At 30.7% G+C, this 25,788-nt stretch overlaps 2 protein-coding genes across 2 annotated transcripts; one reads left to right on the forward strand and one right to left on the reverse strand.

Moving 5' to 3' along the window:
* The first annotated feature begins 1,321 nt into the window (after positions 1–1,321).
* Positions 1,322–5,120, forward strand: LOC120143148. Its single transcript, XM_039157541.1, has 4 exons — positions 1,322–2,023; positions 2,937–2,996; positions 3,498–3,666; positions 4,648–5,120. Exons 1-4 carry the CDS (start codon positions 1,322–1,324, stop codon positions 5,118–5,120), a joined length of 1,404 nt encoding a protein of 467 aa, XP_039013472.1.
* Positions 5,121–10,423: 5,303 nt separating this feature from the next.
* LOC120143022 (cytokinin riboside 5'-monophosphate phosphoribohydrolase LOG7-like) lies at positions 10,424–15,543 on the reverse strand. Its single transcript, XM_039157448.1, has 7 exons — positions 15,365–15,543; positions 14,235–14,332; positions 13,137–13,167; positions 12,890–12,989; positions 12,733–12,803; positions 11,845–11,988; positions 10,424–10,733 (listed from the first exon to the last, which is right to left on the reverse strand). The coding sequence occupies exons 1-7, from the start codon at positions 15,470–15,472 to the stop codon at positions 10,638–10,640; spliced, it is 648 nt and encodes a 215-aa protein (XP_039013379.1). The 5' UTR covers positions 15,473–15,543; the 3' UTR covers positions 10,424–10,637.
* Between the last annotated feature and the right edge of the window lie 10,245 nt (positions 15,544–25,788).

The raw sequence follows: 25,788 nt of genomic DNA on the forward strand, positions 1-25,788 counted from the left end.
AATAAGGATGAGAACGGGTCGGATTAGGGTAAGTTTTTGGTTTATTCGATCTAACTCGAAAATATGCATTCTCCGCTCGAGTCTGATTCGAAAATTATATATCCTCAACTTGATCTGACCCGACCCGAAAATATATATCATCCACTAGATTTCGGGCCGACTCGATCTGGTATAAAATATGAACTTAATTAAAATAATAATAATTTTTTAAAATAAATTACATTATTATCCCCATATCAGTTTAAAATTTTTTCACTCTATACCCGAATCCTAATCCATCCTGACCCAAACTCCTTTTGAAAAAAAAAGATCTGAACGTAATAAATCGAGTAGATGAGAACCCATCGATTCCGGATTAAATTACCGTCCTAAGTATAACAAGTTCAACACAAGAAATTTATTCGTACCAAAGGAAAAGGTTAAAGGTACAAGGGGTGAATATTGAATAAGAAATAGTTGACATTACAATTACTACCACCTATTATAAATTCTATTGTAAATTTTGAGGACATTTTTAAAAAAAAAGTAAGAGTTAAAAATAAAATATTTAAATGATGTTTTATTATTATTATTATTTTTGAATAGTCTAGGATGATTAAAGATAATATCCGTTCATAATTTTTCTTAACTATTGACAACACACACACATCATACAGATACAACTGCTTGAACTCAAGACCTCAAGAAAGAAAGAATATTACTTTCTTTAACCAAACTTAATCAGTATTTTAATACATATTTTTGGGTAAATTACGCATTTAACACATAAACTATCAGTTTTTGTTCGTTTTAGTATTTAAGCTTTTAAATTTTTAAAATCATACCTAAAGTTTATTTTTTATTTCATTTTAGTATCCGCTATTAAAAACTTTAGTTTTTGTTTCATTTTAATATCCGTTCAAGACTTAACGTTAAGTTTTGAAAAAATTAAAAGTTTAGGTACTAAAACGAACCAAAACTGATAGTTTAGGTACTAAACACGTTAAGTTTCTAATTGTCGGATACTAAAATGAAACGAAAACTAAAAGTTAGGTATGATTTTGAAAAAAAATGAAAGTTTAGGTACTAAAATGGACCAAAACTGATAGCTTAGGTACTAAATACGTGATTTACCCTATTTGTTTTGGGAAAATTATTATTGGGTGAATATAAAATAGAATTAATGGGGCGGGCGAGGGATGGCCATGTTCATTTAATTGCCATTTGCCATGTGTATATGTATGATACATCCTCCACTTGAAAATTCGCCGAAACCAACCACTGCTATTACTGTTCCATCACTCTCCGGCTGCTGCTGATATCAATATCCACCAATTCTCAAATGCTCCATCCCAATGGTCGAGCCGTGGGCGGCACAGAGCTCAACTGGTGCCGCGAGGTGGTCAGCGGCACCGGGATCGCCGTCTTGGCCATCCATTCTTCTCTCGATCCCAACATGCACATAGCACGTCTCAAAAACGCCCTCCATGACCTCCATACCTCCCATCCGATCCTCGGCTCTCGCCTCCATTACAATCCCACTTCCAACACCTACTCATTCGTAACCACACCGTCCCCTTCCGTTCAGATCAACCGCTTCAGCCATGCTGCCACTTCCCGAATCCTCGAATGCGACCGAAAAATCTCCCCCCTCCATCTCGTTCTCGAACACGAGCTCAACCAAAACGCTTGGACTAGTAGTGCCACTTCGACGAAAACCGACGTGGTTTTCGCCAGCGTTTACGCTTTACCCGGTGCGAATGGTTGCGTGTTGGTGCTCTGCCTACACGCCGCCGCTTGCGACCGGACCACAGCGGTGTCGCTGCTGAGAGAGTTGTTGACGCTGATGGCCGTTGAAGAAGAGGGTCGAATTGAGATTACGGTGAATAAAGGAGAGATGAGTTTGGCCATTGAAGATCTTGTTCGTAGAGGGATGGCAAAGAAAACGATTTGGGCACGGGGAGTCGACATGCTTAGCTACTCTGTTAGTTCTTTACGGCTCACCAACTTGAAGTTCATTGATGCAAAATCTCAAAGATCCATGGTTTTCAGAACCGGACCGGTTAGTGAACCGGTCATGCTATCAGTTCACTTGTTCAACCGGTTGAACCGGTCTGACCGGTCGGAAGAACCGGACGACGTCATAATTATTTAAAAAATTAAATTAAAATACCAAAAATATTTAATAAAAAATAATTTTTTATATCACAAATCATATTCAAAGCAAATCATAACATATATAAGTTAAAAACCATAAAATCAAGTGAAACAAAATGATTTAAATTAACTACAACATAATATTTAAGGTAAAACATATTAAATAATAAATATAATTATATAACTATAATTAAAAAATAAATTTGGAGCTAGAAAATCATAACAAAATGATATTGTTTGGTTTAATTTTTTTTTTAAACAATTCCACATAACTAAGAAACATAGAAGATCATCCCAACTAACTTTTATAAATAATAGAGGTAATTTGGCATTCAAAATCATATAGTCTTTTGGTGAGCATTGAGTGAACTATTCTTTCACTTCAATCAAACTCGAATTTTAGGCTTCAATCGAGCTTCTAAATTTTTTTTTGAGTTCAAGCATTTTCGAGTTCAAATTTCAATATTATATTTCGAGTTCGAGTTGAACTTGATAATTTTTAGCTCGTGAGTTTGAGTAGAGTTGAGCTTACTTTTAAAGTTTTCAAGTTCGAGTCAAGCTCAGCAATACTTGAGTTCGACTTGGCTCGTTTAACAAACGACGTCGTTTGGTTTAATTTTTTAAAAAAACAAAATTACCGGTTTTTTCAGTTTTTTCCGGTTTTTAGCCGATCCGATTTGAATGGTTCAGCGGTTTCGATCGGTTCATTAATAGCGGTTCAATAGGTCTAGATTGAACCGGACTAGACAACAATTTCCGGTTGAATCGACCGGTCCGATCCGTTTTTTAAAACACCGGAGAGATCTACTCAAGTTGTGAGGTTGATTATTAACTCTGGTGACACTGACAAGATCTTGAAGGTAAGTAATAATCATTTCTAGCGTGTAACCAGGGACCGGCATGGATCGGGTTGGATTAAATTTTCGGTCAATCCGATCAACTCAAAAGTTATATACTCTCTACCCTACCTAAATGTAACCCGCCCTTTTGAGATAAAATCTGAACCCGACCCAAAATAATATGTTTATAAAAATAATATTTTTATTCAATAAAATATCAAGATTTAATTGATATATATATATATATATATACATATATAGGGGTCTTATTGTAATTATCCCTAAATATATAACGTAAAAGTCTATTTTTCGGGTCGAGTCAAATATTTGTCACCCCAAACTCAAATCCGACCTGACTTGAACATAATCTTTAAAAAGTCCGACCCAACATGATCCAAACCCGATTTTTTTTAAAAATCAGATGTGATAGAATCAGATCGAGTAGAAACCCTCATGCCCATCCCTGCTTGTAATTAGTAAACATGCCTTGAAATTTGTGACTCATGAACTTAACATTTTTAGGGTTGCAAGGCAAGAGGGATTAAGCTGTGTGGAGCGTTGGCTGCGGCTGGGCTGATGGCGACGCACAGTTCTAAAAGCCGTTCAGATCATCAAAAGAAGAAATATGGTGTTGTAACCCTCACTGATTGCCGTTCAATTCTTGAACCTCCTCTCCTCGATCACCATTTCGGTAAATTTACCTGTTCAGAAGTTTTCTTTAACTTATTTACATCACACACACTTTACAGAAGTAATCAGAGATTCAAATTGTGGTTGCGGTCACATTGTGTTCATCACAATTGTAAACATAACGAGTGTTATTGCAGTCAATGTGGTTATTACGACGGTGTAATAACAGTTTTAGATGACACCTTTACTGTTATATAACGGTCGGTTCCAACAGTAAACCTCTATTTAAATTCTTAAAAACATCAATTCGAACTCAAATCTTCTTAACAAATATCTCGTTCATTAATGAATTTGGCCCTGGATTGAAATGCATATTTATGCCAACTACCATATCCGTTTCCTTTTCTTTGATAGAAACCAGTAAGACAATGCTGGCTGGCTGTACGGTGTAACCTCTTTTGTTTGAAGTAGAAAAAGACTCAACGCCCAACCAAACTTCAATGTTTTAAATTTCAAGCCAAATTAGGGCTATAAACAAGTGAAGTCGAGCTCGAGTCGATTCGAAAACTCTGAAATGAAGTTCGATTCGATTCAAAAATTCGTGAGCCTAAAATTTTCAAGCTCGACTTAAACTCGAAATCATAAATTGAAGCTCATAAAAGCTTAAAAAGGCTCGAAATAAAAAAAAATCTTAAACTTAACTCGATTGAAGCCTCAAACTCAAACTTGGACCTGAACCTTAAATACATGAAAATCTTATATTGTATTTTTTAAAATCAACACATAAATATTAATATTATTAATAATTTATTTAAAAAAAATAAAATCTTAATATATAATATTTTCAAGTTGCTCACAAGTTTTTTGAGTCGAGTATCAAGTAGTTCATTTTGACTTGTTAAGAGCTCGAGTCGAGTCCATTCAAATAGAGTATTTATCGAGTTTTGACCTAATTAATCTCCAGTACCTTACGATATGTCTGTTCTCATATACAGTCATATGCCAAATAAGGTAATGCGTTTTATTTGACACTTGTTTTTAGGGTTTTACCACACAGCTATTCTCAACACGCACACCATTAAAGGAGGCGAGAAGCTTTGGGAACTAGCCAAGAAAACGTACACGACGTTCACAAACTACAAGAGCAGCGGCAGGCACTTGTCAGACATGGCAGACCTTAATTTCTTGATGTGCAGGGCCATGGAAAACCCTAGCTTGACTCCATCATCTTCGCTGAGGACATGTTTGTTGTCGGTGTTCGAGGACACGGTGGTGGATGAGTCGAACGACGAGCAAAACCGAGTCGGCATAGAGGACTACATGGGATGTGCTTCCGGTCATGGCATCGGGTCATCGATCGCCGTCTTCGACACCGTGCGCGACGGAAGACTAGATTGCGTATGCGTTTACCCTTCGCCCTTGCATTCAAGGGAACAAATGCAGGAGCTGGTGGATAAGATGAAGTGCATACTAGTGGATGCAGGGAACAATATGGTTGATGAAACTAATATTTAGGCTAAATTACATATTTGATAACTGAATTTTACTCTCTCATATTTCACTTATTGTACTTTAAATCTTCTCAATTTCCTCACTGAACTTAATATACACTTAATATATTGGGTTTTTTTAGTCACTCGGATATTAAATAGTTAACATCGTTAAAAATGAAAAGTTATATAGATGCAAAATGTCATCATTTTGGTGAAAATTTTATTTTTTTTTAAATAGCGTCAATTTGTAACGTTGTTAACTAGTTAAAGACGGAGTGACCAAAATAGAAGATAGAGTAAAATTCAATGCCCAAAAAAACTCAATTTATTAAATCTAATGAGGAAACTGAAAACCTTTAAAGCTCAGTGAGAAAAATAGAAGAGAGACTAAAATTCTGATGAATTTTGTAATTTACCCTAACATTTATTTACTGACTGTTGGCTTATAAATGCTGTGGCCCAATCTCAATAGCTTTCTTAAAGCCGAGAGCATAAGCAGTTTGGTGTCTTAATTGAGACTCGGCTCCCCATTTATGATGTTACCCGAACCTTAAATTCTCTCTACCCTTCCTTTTCCCAAATATAGAAAATCACTAATAAGTACGAGTAACAAAAAGATGGGTAAACTACTCATTTAGTATCTAAACTATCAGTTTTGATATGTTTTAGTATCTAAACTTTCAATTTTTTTCAAAATCATACTGACATTTAGTTTTCATTTCATTTTAGTAACCCACAGTTAAAAACTTAATGCGTTTAGCACCTAAACTATCAATTTTGGTCCGTTTTAGTACATAAACTTTCAAAAAAAATTAAAACTTTAACTTTAAATTTTGAACAGTTGTATTAAAATGAAACAAAAACTAAAGTTTTTAACAACATGTACTAAAATGAAACAAAAACTAAATTTCAGGTATGATTTTGAAAAAATTAAAAGTTTAATTACTAAAATGGGCCAAAAGAGTAATTTACCCTAAAAACATCAATCTATTTTCGATACTTTACCAATTATTTTCCTTAAAAAGTTAAATTCTGGTATTCGACAGAAAAATCCAAGGTTAAGTTTCGATAGAAAAATCCAAGATTAAGTTGCGACGGATTTTAACTTAAACTATTAACTTGTTTATTCTAAAAAATTACATAATTAATAACAATTTCAGATACAATGAAAATTGTTATACTGTGGCAGATTTTAACTTAAATGTTATCATGTCTACTATAAAAAGTTATTCAATTGATAATAATTTTGATTACACAAAAAAATGTTTCATGAGTTTTTTATGGTAACTTTTTAGGTTGTAACCATAATAATTATATAATTTACATAATTTATTACGGAGAATGTAATATTTTTATTTTAATCTAAAATGTTAGTCAATTTAACTTTATAGAGTTAATTACATCATATGTCCTCAATCTATTATCTTTATTATAAATTGGTCCCTAAACTTTTAAACATTTCAATTTCATCCCCAAAGTATGATCTTTATTCTAAATTGGCCCCTAAACTTTCTAAACATTTAAATTCAATCCTAAAATATATGTATATAATAATCATATCCCTTATAAATGAAATTGATAGACCAAGTTATGATATTATATGCCTGGAAAAAAAACTTAGGTTAAACTATGTTTGAAACGAATTACATATTTGGATGAATTTGGGTTAAAATTGAAGATGTAAAAGTTTAGGGACCAATTTAGAATGATACTCATGGTTTAGAGATGAAGTTAGAATGTTCAAAAGTTTAAGGACTAATTTAGAACGCGAGTCATATTTTTGGGATGAAATTGGAACTTTTAAAAGTTTAAGGACTAATTTAAAATGAGTGTCATATTTTAGGGATATATGATGCAATTAACTCAACTTTATATTAACAAGCTGTATTTTAAATTTCAAAAAATAAAATAAAATAAAAGACAAAAACACTTATTAATATATATATATTGATTAAGCTAAGGTGATTATAAAGTAGTATATGTGCTAAAAATGTCGAATAATACTATTGATATTAAAGTCTCCTTTGGAAGTATATTAAAATTGATTTAGATTTATAATTGGTAAGATCGGATAAAGCATTGTAGTAATGAGATTAAAGTTAGCATGCATGTATTTGTTTAATTGCAAATGTAGTTGTAGTGGCAAGATTATAATAAAAGTTATTTAATAAAGATATTAAATTGAATAAAAAATAAAGATAATAAATTAAAATTAATATATCAAGAAAGGTTTAAAAAGTTTTATTTTTTTATATTATTAATATCAAGGATCTTTAAAAATAAAGTATACTAATTAAAGAGAGTATTTTTTCCGTTTTTATAATATATTTCTACTTTGTTTTTATGACACATTTTCCTTTTGAGTTCGTCTTCTTTTGCTGGCTTTGATCTTGGATTTCAACAACTTCACTCTGATCATAACTTTTGATAATTTTTTATGAGATTGTCGTTTAAACACTCTTATAAATGTTATATTCGAACTCGAAATCTCTTTAGATAGCAATTATTTCTCTAATCACTAAGATCTCGTGATTTGTATTTTGGTTTTCTTTCTCGAAGAATGAATGGTAGAAAAAGCAGAATTGCATCATATGATGAATTTTATGTTACCTAAATTCATGTAAGTAAGGACGAATTCAAGAACTGATGAAGGATTTTATGTTAGAAAAACATATATTTAAATTATATAAAAATTTCAACCTTCATGGGATATGGTCCTTCTGAATATTTCAAATCTGTATATATTCTAAGTATTTTATTTATATTTTTTAATGATAATTTATTTTCGTCCTTTAAATTTTTTATAAATCCACCCCTAATATAAAAATTATGTGTTCATCCATATGTTTAGATTGGTTGATATGAAATATTAAAGTTAGGGGATTGAAAATTAAGGATATTCTTCCATTGTGAACCCTAATTTTATGTTTGTCTTCATTGACAATTAAAAAGAAAACATACCAAACCAAAAGCCAAGACAAAATGTGTATGGACAAAGGAGAAAAGTTGGTGGGAGGTGATTTCAAGTTTTGAGGGTCCATTAATTGAGAAAAATCTGATTAAATTAATCTGAGAAATGACAATTAGGAATGACAATTTCTAATCATAGGAATGGATTTGGGATGAGAGATCCTCGTAGTGATCGTACATAATTTATGCAATTAGGTTGTCCTTTTAACCTAGATCTTAGAATCTTCAGTCAACTAGATAGGACTTTCTTTCACATTACGTCTTTAAATTTCATGGACTTTAGTCTCATTCCTTTAGATGTTTTTCTCAACTTGATCTCAATTTAACCCTTTGGTTAGCGGATCCGTGATGTTATCTTTTGATCTTACAAAATCAATAGAGATAATTTCATTCGAGACAAGTTGTATAATGATATTATGTCGATGACGCATATGTCTCGATTTACCATTATACATGAAATTCTGTGTTCTAGCAATTGCTGTTTGGTTGCCACGATATATGCATATTGTGGGCACAAGTTTCAGCCATTTTGGAATATCCTCAAGAAAGTTATGAACCTATTCAGCTTATTCTCCAGATGTGTCTAGAGCTACAGACTCAAATTCCATTGTGGATCTAGTTATAATCATTTGTCTCGGGGATTTCCAAGACACATATTCTCCTCCTAAAGTGAATACATATCCACTGGTACCTTTGGTATCTTAAACAGCAGATATCCAACTGGCATCAAAATATTCTTCTATGACAACAAGATCTTTGGAATAATGCAGTCCATAATCTCACCTATATCTAAGATATCTCAATATCCTAATTATTACTTTTCAGTGGCTTTCCCCTGGATTGCTCGTGAATCTGCTTAGACTGCTCACAGTGAAAGCGATGTTTGGTCTAGTATATCTCATGATATAAATTATGTTGTCTATGAATCTTGCATATTCCACTTGATGAATGCTTTCACCTTGATTTTTAGGTCACTGTGAACAAGTGTCTATTAGAGTTATGACTATACCAAAATCATCATTGTTAAATTTCTTAAATGACATTTTAATTTGGATGCCTAGAATCGTATCGACCAATCTCATATCATTCATGTCAAATCTTGAATTTAATAATGAGTACGTCATCGATGTACAAACATAAAATGATATATCTAATGTTTGTAGTTTTAACATATACATATTTGTCACACTCATTTATCTTGAAGTCATTTGTCATCATGACACTACCGAACTTCTCATATCATTGTTTTGGTGCTTGTTTAAGTCCATACAAAGACTTCATCAATCTACAGACTTTACTTTCTTGAATTATAACTACATAACCCTCAAGTTGTTCCACGTATATTTCTTCGTCAAGGTCCTCATTTAGGAAAGCTACTTTAACATCCATGTACCTCTAGACTTCACAAAGCGAGAATTGCAAGTCTCATTCTTATGTATGTTATTCTTTATACGGAAGAGCATGTATCAAAGTAGTCAAGGTCTTCCTTTTATCGATATCATTTTATTACCAGTCTAGTCTTGTACTTATCAATTGTTTCATCTGCTTTCATTTTCCTTTTGAAAAATACATTTAGAATTTAGTGGTTTAATCCTCAGAGGAAGATTCATTAATTCCCATGTATGGTGATGGAATATATTTCGTTTTTAATGACTTCCTTCCATAACGTGCCTTCGTATAATATCACTATACGTTTGAGGTTCAACCTCCAACATAAAAGTTAAGAAGTCTGGTCCAAAGGATCTTTCTACCCTTGCTTGTTTTCTCCTTATTTGCTTTATCAAAAAGTTGACAAAAGAAAAGAAAAGTTATTAATTTCTCCGTCTCTTCCTATTTTCATAGTTTTATAACATAAAATGACTTTTGAGCAAATCCAATTGCCACACAACTTTGCCAATTAATGACTTTTTAGTCATATAAATACAATTTTTTCAATTACGTGTTTAGTACTTAAATTATCAGTTTTGATCCGTTTTAATACCTAAACTTTCAATTTTTTTCAAAATCATTGCTAAAGTTTAGTTTTTGTTCCATGTTAGTATCCACCGTTAAAAACTTTAGTTTTTGTTTCATTTTAGTACCCCATTCAAAACTTAACGTTAAGTTTAAAAAGATTGAAAGCTTTGGTGCTAAAACGGGCCAAAACTGATAGCCAACAAGGTAATAAAATGAAATGAAAACTAAAGTTAGGCATGATTTTAATTTTTTTTTTTGAAAGTTTAGGTACTAAAATGGATCAAAACTGATAGTTTAGATACTAAAGCGTAGTTTACCCAAAAATAAAACTATACCGAGACAAAAGCTTAAAGAAATAATAATTTATATAAACAAAACTAGTATTGATTAGTAAGTTTTGATTTTGATGATTTTTCACGGCTTCACAAAGGATCAAAGTGACACAAAACCTTTTCTGGTGACTATGCGTTCGGATCCCCAATTCCACCAAAAACCTCTGACCGGTGCACCACTGGTTGTACTGTATTACAACCGTATATACCCTTATATATACTTGGTAGGCAAAATCCCCCGGAATACATGTATATACGTAGCCGAGGCAAGGCGATACATGTCACGTGGCAACACCAGATTCCGACGCATAACTAAGTCTATCCACCTCATCCCATACTAATTTCGATGTTATTTCATCATATTCGGGTACATATTCCTATGAACATCGAAAAATTGCAGTCAAACAGACATGTTATTCTATGTTAGAAGATGAAAATAGACTATCGATGTAAAATATAAAAAATACTTAAATTATTTAAAAATAATAATTTTTAAAGAGACGACTATATCCACCTACTACTCGATTCATCCCTAATAGTCAATGCCTCATGTGAAAGGGGTTTTCTCTTCTTTTTCTATTCAATCACACTAAATGGAGACATCATTACTTGAGAAGATAATGATTAAAGTACATAAAGTTGGTCTCAAGTAATACAACTTGGGTTTATTCAAACCCTTCAAACACGTAATCCTATTGATTTTCTTACATTTTCACTCTGGATAAATTACGTATTTAATATCTAAACTATCAATTTTGATCTATTTTAGTACTTAAACTTTCAATTTTTCAAAATCATATCTAAAGTTTAGTTTTTATTTCATTTTAATACACATCGCTAAAAACTTAACGCGTTTAATACATAAACTATAAGTTTTGGTCCGTTTTACTACCTAAACTTTTAATTTTTTTTTTCAAAACTTAACATTAAATTTTAGGGTAAACTATGCATTTAGTACATAAACTATCAGTTTTGGCCCGTTTTAGTACCTAAACTTTCAATTCTTTAAAATCATACTTAACGTTTGGTTTTTGTTTCATTTTATACCCGCCATTAAAAACTAAACGTGTTTAGTACCTAAACTATCAATTTTGATCTGTTTTAGTATCTAAACTTTCATTTTTAAAACTTAACGTTTAATTTTTGAACATGGGTATTAAAATTAAACAAAAACTAAACTTTAGGTATGGTTTTGAAAAATTGAAAGTTTAGGTACTAAGGCAAATCAAAATTGATAGTTTAGGTATTAAACACACACTTTACCCTAAATTTTAAACGGATACTAAAATAGAAAAAAAACTAAAGTTTTCAATGACATGATATTAAAATTAAACGAAAACTAAACTTTGTGTATAGTTTTGAAAATTTTGAAAGTTTATGTTCTAAAATAGATCAAAACTGATAGTTTATATACTAAACACATAATTTACCCTTTCGTTTTCTACATGTCATTGATTGTTATATTATATGAAGGAAAGAAGAGGTTACCTCTAGTTGTCTGACCAATAGTTTGGCAGTTTGGGCAGACACGATAATGCGACGCGACGTCGGAGAAACGAAGCCTTCATCCACGGCCTTATCGATGAAACACAACAAGGAGTTGTAATATCCATCGACATTCAGCAGACCTACCTGCAACAAAAACAACATTCACTCTTATATTATTTGGACAGAACATTGTTTCGGACAATAAAAATCTTGGTTTGTCTGGTCGACCTCAGACATGATACCAACACCTTCATTTGACCAACATTTATGTAATAAATATAATAACTTTTTCTCTCGTTCAAATGGAGATCTTCCCATCAATTCAGCAAAAAGCATGAAGCAGGAGCATTATCATATCTTATGTTATCTTTCCATGTGAGCTGTATTCAAACGCCACATGCATTGATTCCCAAGCCCCTTCTTCCTCATCCTTGGAGATTTTATATAAGATATTGATTAATCCAAAAGACCCATCAAAGGGGACAAGATAGAAATACACAAGACAAATCCATGCATGTCAGACCATGAATCTAGGTTGCAGGATTAAAATATTTTAGGGTTTGAAATCCATTTGTTTGTTAAGGGGAGGTAATTGACAAAAAAATATCTTTAACGTTTAATTAAATAATCAATTTGGTCCCTAATCTTTTTTCTAATATTTTATTTTAGAACAAAAAGACTTTTCTCACTAAATGAAAATTATTAGTTAACAAACCCTCATCGTTCTAAAATATGATTTTTTTTCCTAAAATAAAACGTTAGAGCCAAAATACTCAAAAGTATGAACTTTTTTATCCTAAAAGGAAACATTGCGAGTCAAAATACAAAAAAAAGGTAATAAAGGTCAAAATGATTATTTAGTCAAATAAAACGGGAAATGATTCTTACAGGTTTACGATGGATCCCGAGCTGAGCCCATGTGATAACTTCAAGTAGTTCTTCCAGGGTGCCATAGCCACCTGAGATTTAATAACACATTGCTTAAATTCCAGGCCAAGAATTTCCAGTAAATTATCATAAAAAAAACGAGCATCCGATTCATTACCAGGGAGCGCAATAAAGGCATCGGCCTGTCTGGCCATTTCGGCTTTTCTTTGATGCATATCAGATACTGTTTTTACTTCTCCCACTGTTTCACCAGTAATCTGCAACGTCACGTAAATATTTATGTTAAAGGATAAACTTATAAAATTTCAAGAATAACGGAAATAAATACTCGTAGAAAATACGAAGAAAATATCTAAAAAATAAACAAGATGGAGATTTTATTCATTGCTACTGAAATATTTTACCTCTCTAGGCATCAAGGTCTTTGGAATAACACTGCGAAATCCAACAACCAATATCAAACAGAAATCAGCATCATTAATTCCAAAAGAACATTATTAATTTAAGGGCAAATTATATATTTAATACTCAAACTATCAGTTTTGGTCCATTTTAGTATTTAATCTTTCAAAATTTTCAAAATTATATGTAACGTTTAGTTTTTGTCTCGTTTTAGTACCTCGACGTTAAAAACTTAAAGGGTGATTTGCACGTGGCACCTTTTTTTATGGGTAAATTGCATCATTCATCGCTCAACTATCTTTTCGCTCCTATTTTGGTCACTAAAGTTTATTTTTTTTAATTTAATTACTTAATTTTTAAATTACTCCTAATTCAATCACTCTAACTTTCAAATTTATTTATTTATTTTTAATTATATATTAATAAAATAATAAAAAAGTGTCATGTCACAAAAATTATTAATAAAATAAAATAGAGTGATTAAATAGGAGCAATTTGAAAGCGAGTAGTTAAATTAAAAAATTTAGAACTTTAATACCAAAATAGGAGTGAAAAGATAATTGAGTGATGAATGATGTAATTTACCCATAGAAAATACAATGTCCTTTTAATGTGAGATACTAAAATAAAACAAAAATAAATGTAAAAAAATGAAAATTTAGATACAAAAATATATCAAAATTGATAGTTTAGATATTAATCGCGTAATTTACCCTTAATTTAATGTGTGTTTACTTCCATATTATCCAGAAACGCCAGGTTCCTTTCAGCAGTCGTGAAATCTTAAAACAAAGTGTTTCCTTTTAAAACAAAGTGGTTCCTTAATTATTATCATGACGGGGAACATCAATTCTTCACAGGATGGCATTTGATCCCATGATGTCTCTTTGTGGAGAAATGAGAAACCCACTGCCTTTGAAAATTTTGCATGGTTCAAGATGGAAAAATTAATTTAAATATAAAATATACTTATTAAAACCCATATCCGAGTCCCCAAAATGATTATTATTTGGGTTTTGAAACATGAAGGAGAGAGAGAGAGAGAGAGAGAGAGAGAGAGAGAGAGAGAGAGAGAGAGAGAGAGAGAGAGAGAGACATACCCTAGAACATGGCGCCCACCATCATGAACTGCCTGAGAAACAAGACCCATCAATCCCACGCTTCCACCTCCATACACCAAATCAATCCTCCTCTCCACCTTAAAAAAATCACTCAATTTTTCATAAAATTACACCAACTTTGCGGTCTCAGTAATTATGAGATTATTGTTATCGAGCACGACATTATTTATAAGAGTGCATGAAGTTTTAGTATTAAATGATTGAGAATATTTGTGCATGTATGTTTATTACCATATGGGTGAAAAATTTTCGAACATATACTACTTTATATTCACCTGTACTAATAAACTTGAGGGTCATAAAAGCAATTTTCTTGGAATCCCACGAGCAAAAAAACATGGAGATATTGGTGAGAAATGCCAAAGGAAACAAGCTCAAAGGAATCATGATATCAAGGCTAGCACGTCTGTTAAGCAAGAAACTATGATTATTGTTGTAAATTATAGTAATTATTTTTAGGTATAATTATTACTGTATTACCATTTCATTAGGGTTTTTAAACATGAAATTAAAAGCAAAAGGATCACGACCGACGACGATTGGTTCAAATGGTAAGTAGTTTGATATCATTTAAGTAAAGTTTTGAGTTCGATTACTTGTGTGTACAGAAAATCTCTATTGGGAGACTCGATCACCGAAGTCGGGCATGCTACGTGAATCTATTCAAATTGGAAAACCTTGGAATAGGGATGGCCAAAAAAAAGTATCATGCAAGAAGGCTGATCAACGGACAGTAAGGTTACAGCTGTATCTCTCTCTCTCTCTCATGCTAAATATGCATATAAACCCTAAACCTTCTCTTCCTGTACAGCTTATCCATCTCTACAACTATAATCATAAGGTTGTTTCAAACCTTCAACAAAAAATAATTCAGTACTAAAAAAAGATTAAGAAAAAAAAAACTCATTTCTGGGATTGGATCCAAAACAAAATCAACCATCGAGAAGACGCTGTGAGTTTATGAAAAATGGAAGATAACTACACCGAGTTAAAAGATTTCATCATCCATTGAATTATATCTTTATTCCCCAGCAAACCAAACAACAATGAAATCTGAGAAATCAAAATAGTTTTTTCAGGAAAAAAGATGGGAAGCAGATTTGAATTACCAGCTCCTTGCCGAGCTCGACGGCGGCTTCTTGATAACTAGCTTTCTTCCCAGAACTGCTTCCGCAAAACACACAAATCCTTTTGAACCTGGACTTCATCTCTTCCATTTCCTTGTTTTCTTCCCCAGATTCTTGCTTTTCGAAACAACAATGGCGTTTGTTGAAGTAGAAGAAGGTTGAGAAATGAGGACAAGGTGAGTCGCGTACTAGCTGGTGAGGTTTAAATACACAGCGAAAATAAGACGAAAATAAAAGAAAATATGGTTCCACACTTCCACCTCCAAAGGGTTTTTTTTAATTTGAAAATGAAAGTTAGAAACAATTTATTCTTATTTTAATCAAAACAAACACGGGAACTACGCATATCTCGTTTTCACACTGTTATCCACTAGTTTCCATCCACGTGGATTGATGTTGATTGTTAGCCTTCCAATTTTGTCATGTTTTGGCATTTGATTTAGGGTAAACTACGTATTTAGTATATAAACTATCAATTTGTGTATGTTTTAGTACTTAAACTTTTATTTTTTTATACCATATCTAACGTTTAATTTTTGTGTCACTTTAGTACATATCGTTAAAAACTTAACGTGTTTTTTTTACTGGCAAAATTCGACTTCTATTAGAAAAATGATCATACAAGATCACCATATGCCTTGTTAAAAAAAAAGTGCAATACGATGATCAAGGTTACACGAGAAACACGTCAAAGACTTTGTCTTACAGCACTAAGCAAAAGCAATAACCCAATACAAACTTCTAAACACCCATAGTAGCCAACCTTACAGATTAGCATAAACCAGAACACGCTATGCAACTTATAAATTCCCTTTGATATACAAAACACCCCTCCAATTAATCAGACTCAACAATAGTTCAACTTGACTCACCTCGCTTCGTTAGTACCTAAACTATCAGTTTTGACCTGTTTTAGTACCTAAACATTCAATTTTTTTCAAAACTCAACATTAAATTTTGAACGGGTACTAAGATGAAACAAAAAGTTAATTTCAGGTATGATTTTGAAGAAATTGAAAGTTTAGGTATTAAAATTGACCAAAACTGATAGTTTAGATACTAAACACAAAATTTACCCTTAATTTTAATAGACGAATGATAATATGAATTATATTTTGTTAATTAAGTATTAACAACCAATTGATTTAATGAAATGATGTATTAAATCTTTAATTAAGAATTTCAATTTTGGAAAATGAAAAAAATTAGATTAAGTGAATAATCTCTTATTAAATTTTTATAACATTTAATTTGAATTAATCGATCAATAAATCAAATACCGATTATTATTAAAAAAAATTAATGTCAATAACCATAAAACAAATGATTAAAAGCTCTAAATTGATACATCTCCTCTCTTTATACGGAAAAAAGACATTGTTGAAAGTTTAATGGAGATTAAAATTAGATTTGAAATGAGATAATATCTTTCCTTTTGTCTTATTAAATAAATATATATTGCGTTTAATAATTATGAAAAATGAAAACAATAATAAAACAAACTATCACAAGAATCATTAGTTGAAAAGTTCTACCGTATGCCAGTTTTAATTACGGTTAAAAAATGGTGTTATCGATTTTGTTATTTTTTTAACAAAACCGGTAAAAACTACCATAAACATTATTATTTCTACCCAAAACATTATTGAGTTCTTTACCGAGCTTGATAATATATCCGGTAAAGCGCTACCCAAAATATTATTTTTTCTATCGGATATATTATCAAACCTGGTAAAGAGCCCAATAATAACAAAACTGGTAGAAATAATAATATTTTCGATAATTTTTTACCGATTTTATTAAAAAAATAATAATAAAACTAATAATGTATTTATTTAACCGTATATTAAGTTGTCGCACGTTAAACTTTCCACACAATCATCATTTGTTTTAGTTGAGAACTTGTACTTCCATTTACTATTGTTTATGTCTTCACACCAATCATGATATTTGAGCATGTATAAATTAATGAGTTATATCTTTGAACCCATTTTGAATGACAACCTTTATTTAACAATAATTTGCAGTGGGCAGTGGCAAATTTTCCCCATGCATCCAATGGGGATATATGGTTTAGCTTCCATAATTTTTTGTCATAAAAAAAAACAGAATTAGAATACATAAATATTGTACCAAAAAGTACGAATCAAGCTACTTCAGTAGTTAAAAGAATGATGGTTATTTTTTGCGGTCTGGAGTTCGAGCACTAGAGATTGCAGGGTATTTAAACGTTTATTATCAAATAGTTGAGAATCTTTAAAACAGATTATACAAGAAATCGTAAGCACCTAAATATTGATTTCCCTCATATTTATAGTTATCAAATTCCTGTCTAAATTGAATATTTGAATTATCAAATGAATTAAAATCTTTGAATAAATACTACTTTATATTTACCTCGTATTTATTAAAAAATATTAACTCATTTTTCATTTTTTTTGGTTACAAAAAGTTTAGGTCAGGGGTGGCTCCTCAGTCTAAGGACAAAACTACTCAATTGGGATTTACAAAGGAATTTACAGATTGTCTACCAAGAATAACAATAGTGAGCTTCGAACTTATCCTTACAAACTCAATATCGGTTTTAACACTCAAACCAACAACTTTATAAATATATTATACCTTATCATTACATTCAACAATTATAAATAAAACCTCCATTAAAGTTAAAGGTTTTCTCTCTCAAAATTAATTTGATTAATTATTAAACATTGTCCTAAAAAATGTTTTTTTATTACAAAGACATGCATCCCACGCGTAAACCCAACAATGTTGAGACAGAGTCTTCCGGAAGGAAATTCCTTAAAGAGTGTTTAATATAATTCATTAATTAACACACATTACTTTGGTAATTCGATAGAAATATAAATATAACTATGACAACTTAGTAAAATATGATTATATTGTTGTTTATTTCTTCTTAAAATTTAATCTAATTGTATTTCATCTCTTGTTGTATTTGACGTAAATTATAATTGATAATTAAGTCAGATTTTATCGTAATTCTAATGGTTGAAAATTACTGAGTAATTAGGTTTATTTAATAAAGTAAATAATTATTTTAGGCAAGAATTTTTATGGAATAAGAATTATTGGTGACCAAGTATTTGTCTTTGTAAATAGATATTATATCTTAACCTTTAGGGTTACGTGAGAGATAATTATTTTGGAGAAATGTAATCTTTTTTATCTCTACAATTTTTTGGGGTTTATGTTGTAGAGATAATTTTGTAGGGATGTTGGATGAGTGTCGTGGGATATACCGGGTTTTGGGATCTATATCGGGTTTTGAAATACATGTGATATCATGTATTTGTACTCTTCATGTTCTCTACATTTATAGTGGATTGTTGTTCATATCGCTCGGGGAGGTAGGCAGGGCCAAACCACATTAAATCTCCTCTCCTTTACATATTTTATTTTATGTTGATATCGGTTTGGGGTTTTTTTTTCTCCTAAGTTCCTAACAAGTGATATCATAGTTATGGTTCGAGCTTATCCCATGTTTGATATATGTTTTTGCACGTTTATGACTTACATAACGACATGTTAATGAAATGAATGCATGTAGTATTGCATAGTTAATTTCATGACATTGAGCTCGTGAGCTCAGCGTATGGAATGTGTTTCCGTGTGCATGTTAGTAGGGGATCGTTAAGGAGCCTATCACATCAGTACATTCCATACTGAACAATTTGCAGAGTATGTCTTGAGTATACTTTGAGGGCATGTATCGTATATGAACTTGTATTATTCGAGTCATAACTCTTTTGGTTCAAACTTAACTAATGTATTTTGTATGTAATTTGGGAGACTCCCGTATGTTTTGTAAATATAAAGTATGATTTCAATTACGATATGATGAATGTTTTAACGTTATGAACGTTTTGAAAAGAAATTTTTTGAGTTGTCCATTTCGTGGTCCCGTGTGGCATCGTAATCCATTTCAAAGAACAACGATAAAACTAATGAAATTGAGCACCTTCCCATAATCAGCTTCCCTAGACCGGACAGTGTTACTTAGATTGATCACCTTCTCTAGTTAGAATTATTTAATGAAATTGATATAATTAACTGAATTTACTAATAAATAAATAAATAAAAACTAATGATACAACTCAAAGTGTGTTGTTTATAATATAATAAATGGAATATAATATATATATATATATATATATATATATATATATATATATTATCTCTTGAGAGTAAAACGAAAACAAAACGTAATACATATTATACACCAATGATAATAAAATAATTAAAGTTTTTCTAATAAAATTTAAAATAAATATGATACGGTAATAACAACATTATTTTATAAAGACAACTTATATTATTAATTGAAACTATTTTATTTAAATGAAAAAAGGTGATTATTGGATGTGAGCATATATCTTTTACAAATGTATGGCATTCTCAAATCTTTTGAATTTATTTCTAGATAATATTTAGGGTAAATTACGTATTTAGTATCTAAACTATCAGTTTTAGTCCATTTTAGTACCTAAATTTTTAATTTTTTAAAATAATACATAACGTTTAGTTTTCATTTCATTTTAGTATCATGCCGTTAAAAACTTAACGCGTTTAGTACCTAAACTTTTAATTTTTTTCCAAAACTTAACATTAAACTTTGAACGAATATACTAAAATGAAGTAAAAACTAAAGTTTTTAACTGTGGAAATATTAAAATGAAATAAAAATTAAACTTTAAGTATTATTTTGAAAAAATTAAAAATTTAGGTACTAAAATATCTTGATAAAGCAATGAAAAAGAACGTTTGTACTTTTCAAAAAAGGAAAAAGAAAAAGAGGGACAACGTTTGTCAAAATGTAAATCTTTTAAGACCAATTTCAAAGAAAACATTCAAAGCATTTTTCAGATGGGATTAGGGTCAAACAACGACGGCCCTGAAATTGAGGAAAAATTTCCGGTCTTATTCACACTCAGGGCCAAACTCATCAAATAATCATAGATAACGGTATAAATTACACGTATAATAATTAAACTATCAGTTTTGATATATTTTAGTACTTAAACTTTTAATCTTTTCAAACCCATATTTGAAATTTAGTTTTTGTTTCATTTTAGTACTTTACCGTTAAAAACTTTAGTTTTTGTTTCATTTTAGTAACCATGTTCAAAATTTAACGTTAAGTTCTGAAAAAATTAAAAGTTTAGGTACTAATATGGGTCAAAACTAATAGTTTAGGTACTAAACGTATTAAGTTTTTAACCAAGGGTACTAAAATGAAATAAAAACTAAACATTAAGTATGATTTTGAAAAAATTAAAAACTTAAGTACTAAAATGAACCAAAACTGATAGTTTAAATATAATAATGTAATTTACCTTAAATAATAAATGGATATTAATCTTTATATATATTCAAAGAAAATCCAAATCCAAATCGAATTTTAACTTTCACAATTTAGTGGTATTTGAATTTAATTTTAATAACAAATAAATTTATATTCTAAAATAATTATATGAACTTGATTTGTTTTTTTTTTGTACATAAAAGTTTAGGTTAGAGGCGACTCCCATAGTCTAGGGTCAAGGATCAAGGTATACCTAAGATCCAATTGGAATTTACATAGGAATTTACATATTGCCCGTCAAGAGTGACGGTAGTAGGATTCGAACTGGATTTATTTTTTAATATTATGAAGTTGAATTTAAATAGAAATAAAGCTAAAAAAATCATAGTGTCTGACTAAATAGTTATTTTGACTCGTATCATTTTTTGAAGTGTTTTAACCCTGACATTTCATTTTAGGAATAAAAATTATATTTTAGAGTATTAAACGTTTGCTAACTAACATAATTAACAGTTTCCATTAACGGAGTGATCTTTTTATCTCAAAAAAAAGTTATTGGGACTAAAATATTCTTTAAAAAATAAAAATATATAGACCCATTCATATTGAATCCAATCCAACGAGAAAAGTGTGGAGGTGTTAAGCAATGTTGTTTGTTGTATGAATATTTAATCGAATATTAAAAGTATATTTTACCATTATATCATATGTCAATATTTCAATAGTATCATTTAAATTATGTCATCCAAATATTATAAAGGGTAAATTACGAATTCAGTTCACAAACTATCAGTTTTAATCTGTTTTAGTATTTGAGTTTTCAATTTTGAAAATCATACCCAACGTTAATTAGTTTCCATTTAGTATTATTACACCGCCTTTAAAAACTTAACGCGTTTAATATATAAACTATCGGTTTGGTATGTTTTAGTACTTAAACTTTCAATCTTTTCAAAAATTGTCGCTAAATTTTCAACGAGGAAACTAAAATGAAGTAAAAAAAATTAAAATTTTTAACGATTAGATACTAAAATGAAATAAAAATTAAATTTTTTATATAATTTTAAAAAAATAAAAGTTTAAATATCAAAAATGATAATTTATCATGTTATAAAACAACAATTATTTAATCCTAACAATCTTAAAATCTGAAATCAAAAAGTAAGCGACAGTTGATGGGAACTTCAGTCAACGATCCGCACGTTATTTCTTTGTCACAAGCTAAAGCTACTGTTTTGGAGATGACTTATTTCTCTTGCTCTTCGTCGCAGTATGAATTCATTTTGCCGACACAAGTTGTCAAATTCGACACAAGTTGTCATTCTACGACTGTGGAATGAGGAGGGTAGTGCAAAGTATTAAAGAGACAAGACAGCAAGTGCTGGTGTAAGAGCAGAGGACCCACGGCGATGAGAAAGATAAGGTGACACACGTGTGGGACAAGCCGCCGGCAAAATAACTGACGCTGTGAAAATGGGGCGGGATGGTTGTTGTCGGAAACTTATCGATGATGACTTTTTTGTGTCAAAATTCTACAATCTGTTTTAAATATTCTCGAGGCTTTCAATGCTTTATCAAACCCTAAGATGGTTGGATTGACAGTTATTATGCAGTTAGTTTCGATCCTTTAAGTAATGTTGGACGTCTATTTTATAAAATATAATAATAAATAATCAAAATAATAACATAATGAAAATGAATAAGATAAAGAGATTTGGAATGATATCGTAATTAGGGTTATAAATAAAATGAGATAGATTGTGATCTATTCGAGATAGACCATGATCTACTAGAGATCAACTTGGTGAAAGCTCAATAAATACCCGACTCGAATGGACTCGACTTGAGCTCGAGTCGAATTCTTAACAAGCCGAAATGAACTACTTGATATTTGACTCAAAAAACTCGTGAGCATATCAAAAATATAATATATATTAAGATTTTAATTTTTTTTAAAAAAATAAATCATTAATAATATTAACATTTATGTGTTATTTTTTAAATGCAATATAAAGTTTTCATGTATTTAAGGTTCAAATTCGAGTTTGAAGCTTTAATCGAGTTAAGTTTAAGATTTTTTTTCTTTTCAAGCTTTTACGAGTTTCTGTTCATGATTTCGAATTCGAATCGAACTTGAAATTTTTAAGCTCATGAATGTTCGAGTTGAGTTGAGTTCAGCAATACTCGAGCTCGACTCGAATCGGTTACTACCTCACTTTCTCAGCGGCCTGCTTTGATTTGGAATGGGAACAAACAAAAGGTGAAAGCAGCTCTAAAACAGATGACTTTAACTATGACGACGACGTTTTATATACGGTGTTCCAACTTCAAGCTAGACACGACAAAGAGGGATTGTCGTTGAATAAAAATTTGATTCTTTTGGCACTAAATAACGATAAAACAAAATCCAATAGAGAATTTTACGTATCTATCACTTAGTTTTCTTGTTTTGTTGTAATTTTGGTTCTAAAGTTTCGTCTTGACTTATTCAGATCAACTCATGTTGCATATTTAATTTTGGTGGGTGAGTTCTCGAGTAGATTTTCTGTATACACAAGAACTAAAACCCGAGACATTGCTTAATCGATATCAAACTGCTTACCGCTTGGACCAACCCCAATCGGCAAAATTATCTAGTATTCTAATTCAGATTCCCTGCGAATTTTCCGGGATTTGAAATCTCTGGGAATGGATGTTGAATTTAAATTCATGAAAGGCCCAGTTGGCTCAATCAATTTCAAAGGATAAAGGTCCGGTAGCCAGTGGGTACTTCTCTTCTCTAACATTGTTTCCAATCATAGGGATGTTTTCAATCTACTGTTGGATTATTACCATTATTTCGAATAATAACTGTGATTATAAAGTAATATATGTTTAACATTTTTTTAATTTATCGACAACACACTTTGCAGTCGCAAATGCTCAAACTCGGGACTTTTAGAGAGAATAACATTTTATTTTACCAGTGAAGCCACTTGATGAGCTTCTACTATTGGATTAAAATCCACAGTTTAATGGTAGAAGAGATTTTTGGAGGTGACGTAACACCCTAATCTAACTCGACCCAAAATCAGAAGATCAAAGTGAACCACGATGTTACCGAAGTAATTAATCATTTAAAAAAATAACTTAACATAAAACATAAATTTCATATCAAAATTGATAAGTATAATTTAGCTTATACAAGATATAGAGCTCCAACATTATAAATCGAATAATAACAAGTATGACAAAATAAAATTACATACTAAAATATAATGCAAGTTTAATGATTATAAATGTTAATTACATATACTAAAAACATACTCTGAATAAATAATGAGCTGGAATTCTAACTCGACGACGGTGATTCTTAAATCCACACTTAAAAATCTACGAACAAAAATATATTTTACGTTAAACTTACACGCTTAATGCCACACAATAATAATTGTACTACACTATATGCATTTCAAAACATAAACATCCCAACAAGTATAAATAGAGAAGTACATGCAATATAAGTTCATACACACATATAAGCATCAAGATGGGGTATATTGTCACATAGCCTTGACGACACACATCCCTCTAGCCTATCATGAGATACTTTGGTCGAGACTTGTTCACTCTAGAATCAAGAACATTTACCCATTGCATGTCTCCACAAATGCCAAGTACATCGAGTGAGGTTCGAGTCACCGTAGCATTAAGAATATGCACCCGAGTAGCCCATTTCACTTGAATATTTAGACGAAGCGTATGTCACACAACGTTAAATCATGCATCCAACTCGCTTATTTTATCTGTCACAACATAACTCTTGAAAGTTCGAATAACTATCACATAAGATAGTAACTAACGCTATAGTTTTCTAATAAAATAGTCACTATACTGTTAACTTCCGTTAACTATGTGACGGAAGTCTGATCTGGAAGTTAAAGAGTTGACTTGGAACATTCAAACTTTGTAACAAAGATTTTTGCATTTGGTTTTACTGAATGTAAAAGGGTCAAAAGGGTCGGGTCAAAGGTTCCAAATCAGCTACTTAACTGTCATAACAGATCTTCCGTCACACAGTTAATGGAGGTTAACGATCGAGTGACCGTTTTGTTAGAAAATAATAACGTTAGTGACTATTTGTAACTTTTTAAAATAGGAAAAATAAAAATTTACTCAAACATCGATCAATATTTTTATAGTTTATCCTCTAAAAATTTCTATGAGTATCGATATCCTTAATCAAGTATCAGTACCAACCCATTACTTTTCAAAATGTTACTTTAGTGGTTATTTTATATATAAAATAATATTACTTTAGTGGTTATAAAATAAGCTTAAATGCACAATTGTCTGTTAATCTGTCTTTTATATCGAAGTGCAAGTTAAAGTAATTTTTTGAGACGTTCTGTCCTTTAAAGTTTAAACAATTATTTAATTTGCCTCAAACAGTTAACTTCGTTAAATAAACAAAGATAAATTATAAATTTAATCACTCAACTATTCTCATGTTTCTCAAAAAAAATTCAAAATCACTACTAAACTTAACTTTTTATTCATTTTGGTCCATGTTTACTTAATCGATTCATAGAATTGGAAAGCTCTACCACCGGCTTAACGGCGATGCTCACAGGCCGATGGGCGACTATCTTTTTTAAAGGGTTCTCAACATTTGGAATGACATCCTCGTACCCATCAACGACATTTGGAATGACATTCTTGTACCTAAATTATCAGTTTTAGTCTATTTTAGTACTTAAACTTTTAATTTTATCAAAACATAACGTTAAATTTTGAAAGAGAATACTAAAATGGAACAAAAACTAAAGTTTCTAACGATGGGTACTAAAATGAAACAAAAATTAAACTTTATGTATCATTTTGAAAAAAATTAAAAGTTTAGTTACTAAAACAGACCTAAACTAATAGTTTAATGATTATAAATGTTAATTACATATACTAAAAACATACTCTAAATAAATAATGAGCTGAAACTCTAACTCGACGACGGTGATTCTTAAATTCACACTTAAAAATCTACGAACAAAAATATAATGTACGTTAAACTTACACGCTCAATACCACATAATAATTGTACTAC

This window comes from Hibiscus syriacus, unplaced genomic scaffold (assembly GCF_006381635.1).
Source record: "Hibiscus syriacus cultivar Baekdansim isolate YM2019G1 unplaced genomic scaffold, ASM638163v2 tig00110833_pilon, whole genome shotgun sequence".
Classification (NCBI taxonomy): domain Eukaryota; kingdom Viridiplantae; phylum Streptophyta; class Magnoliopsida; order Malvales; family Malvaceae; genus Hibiscus; species Hibiscus syriacus.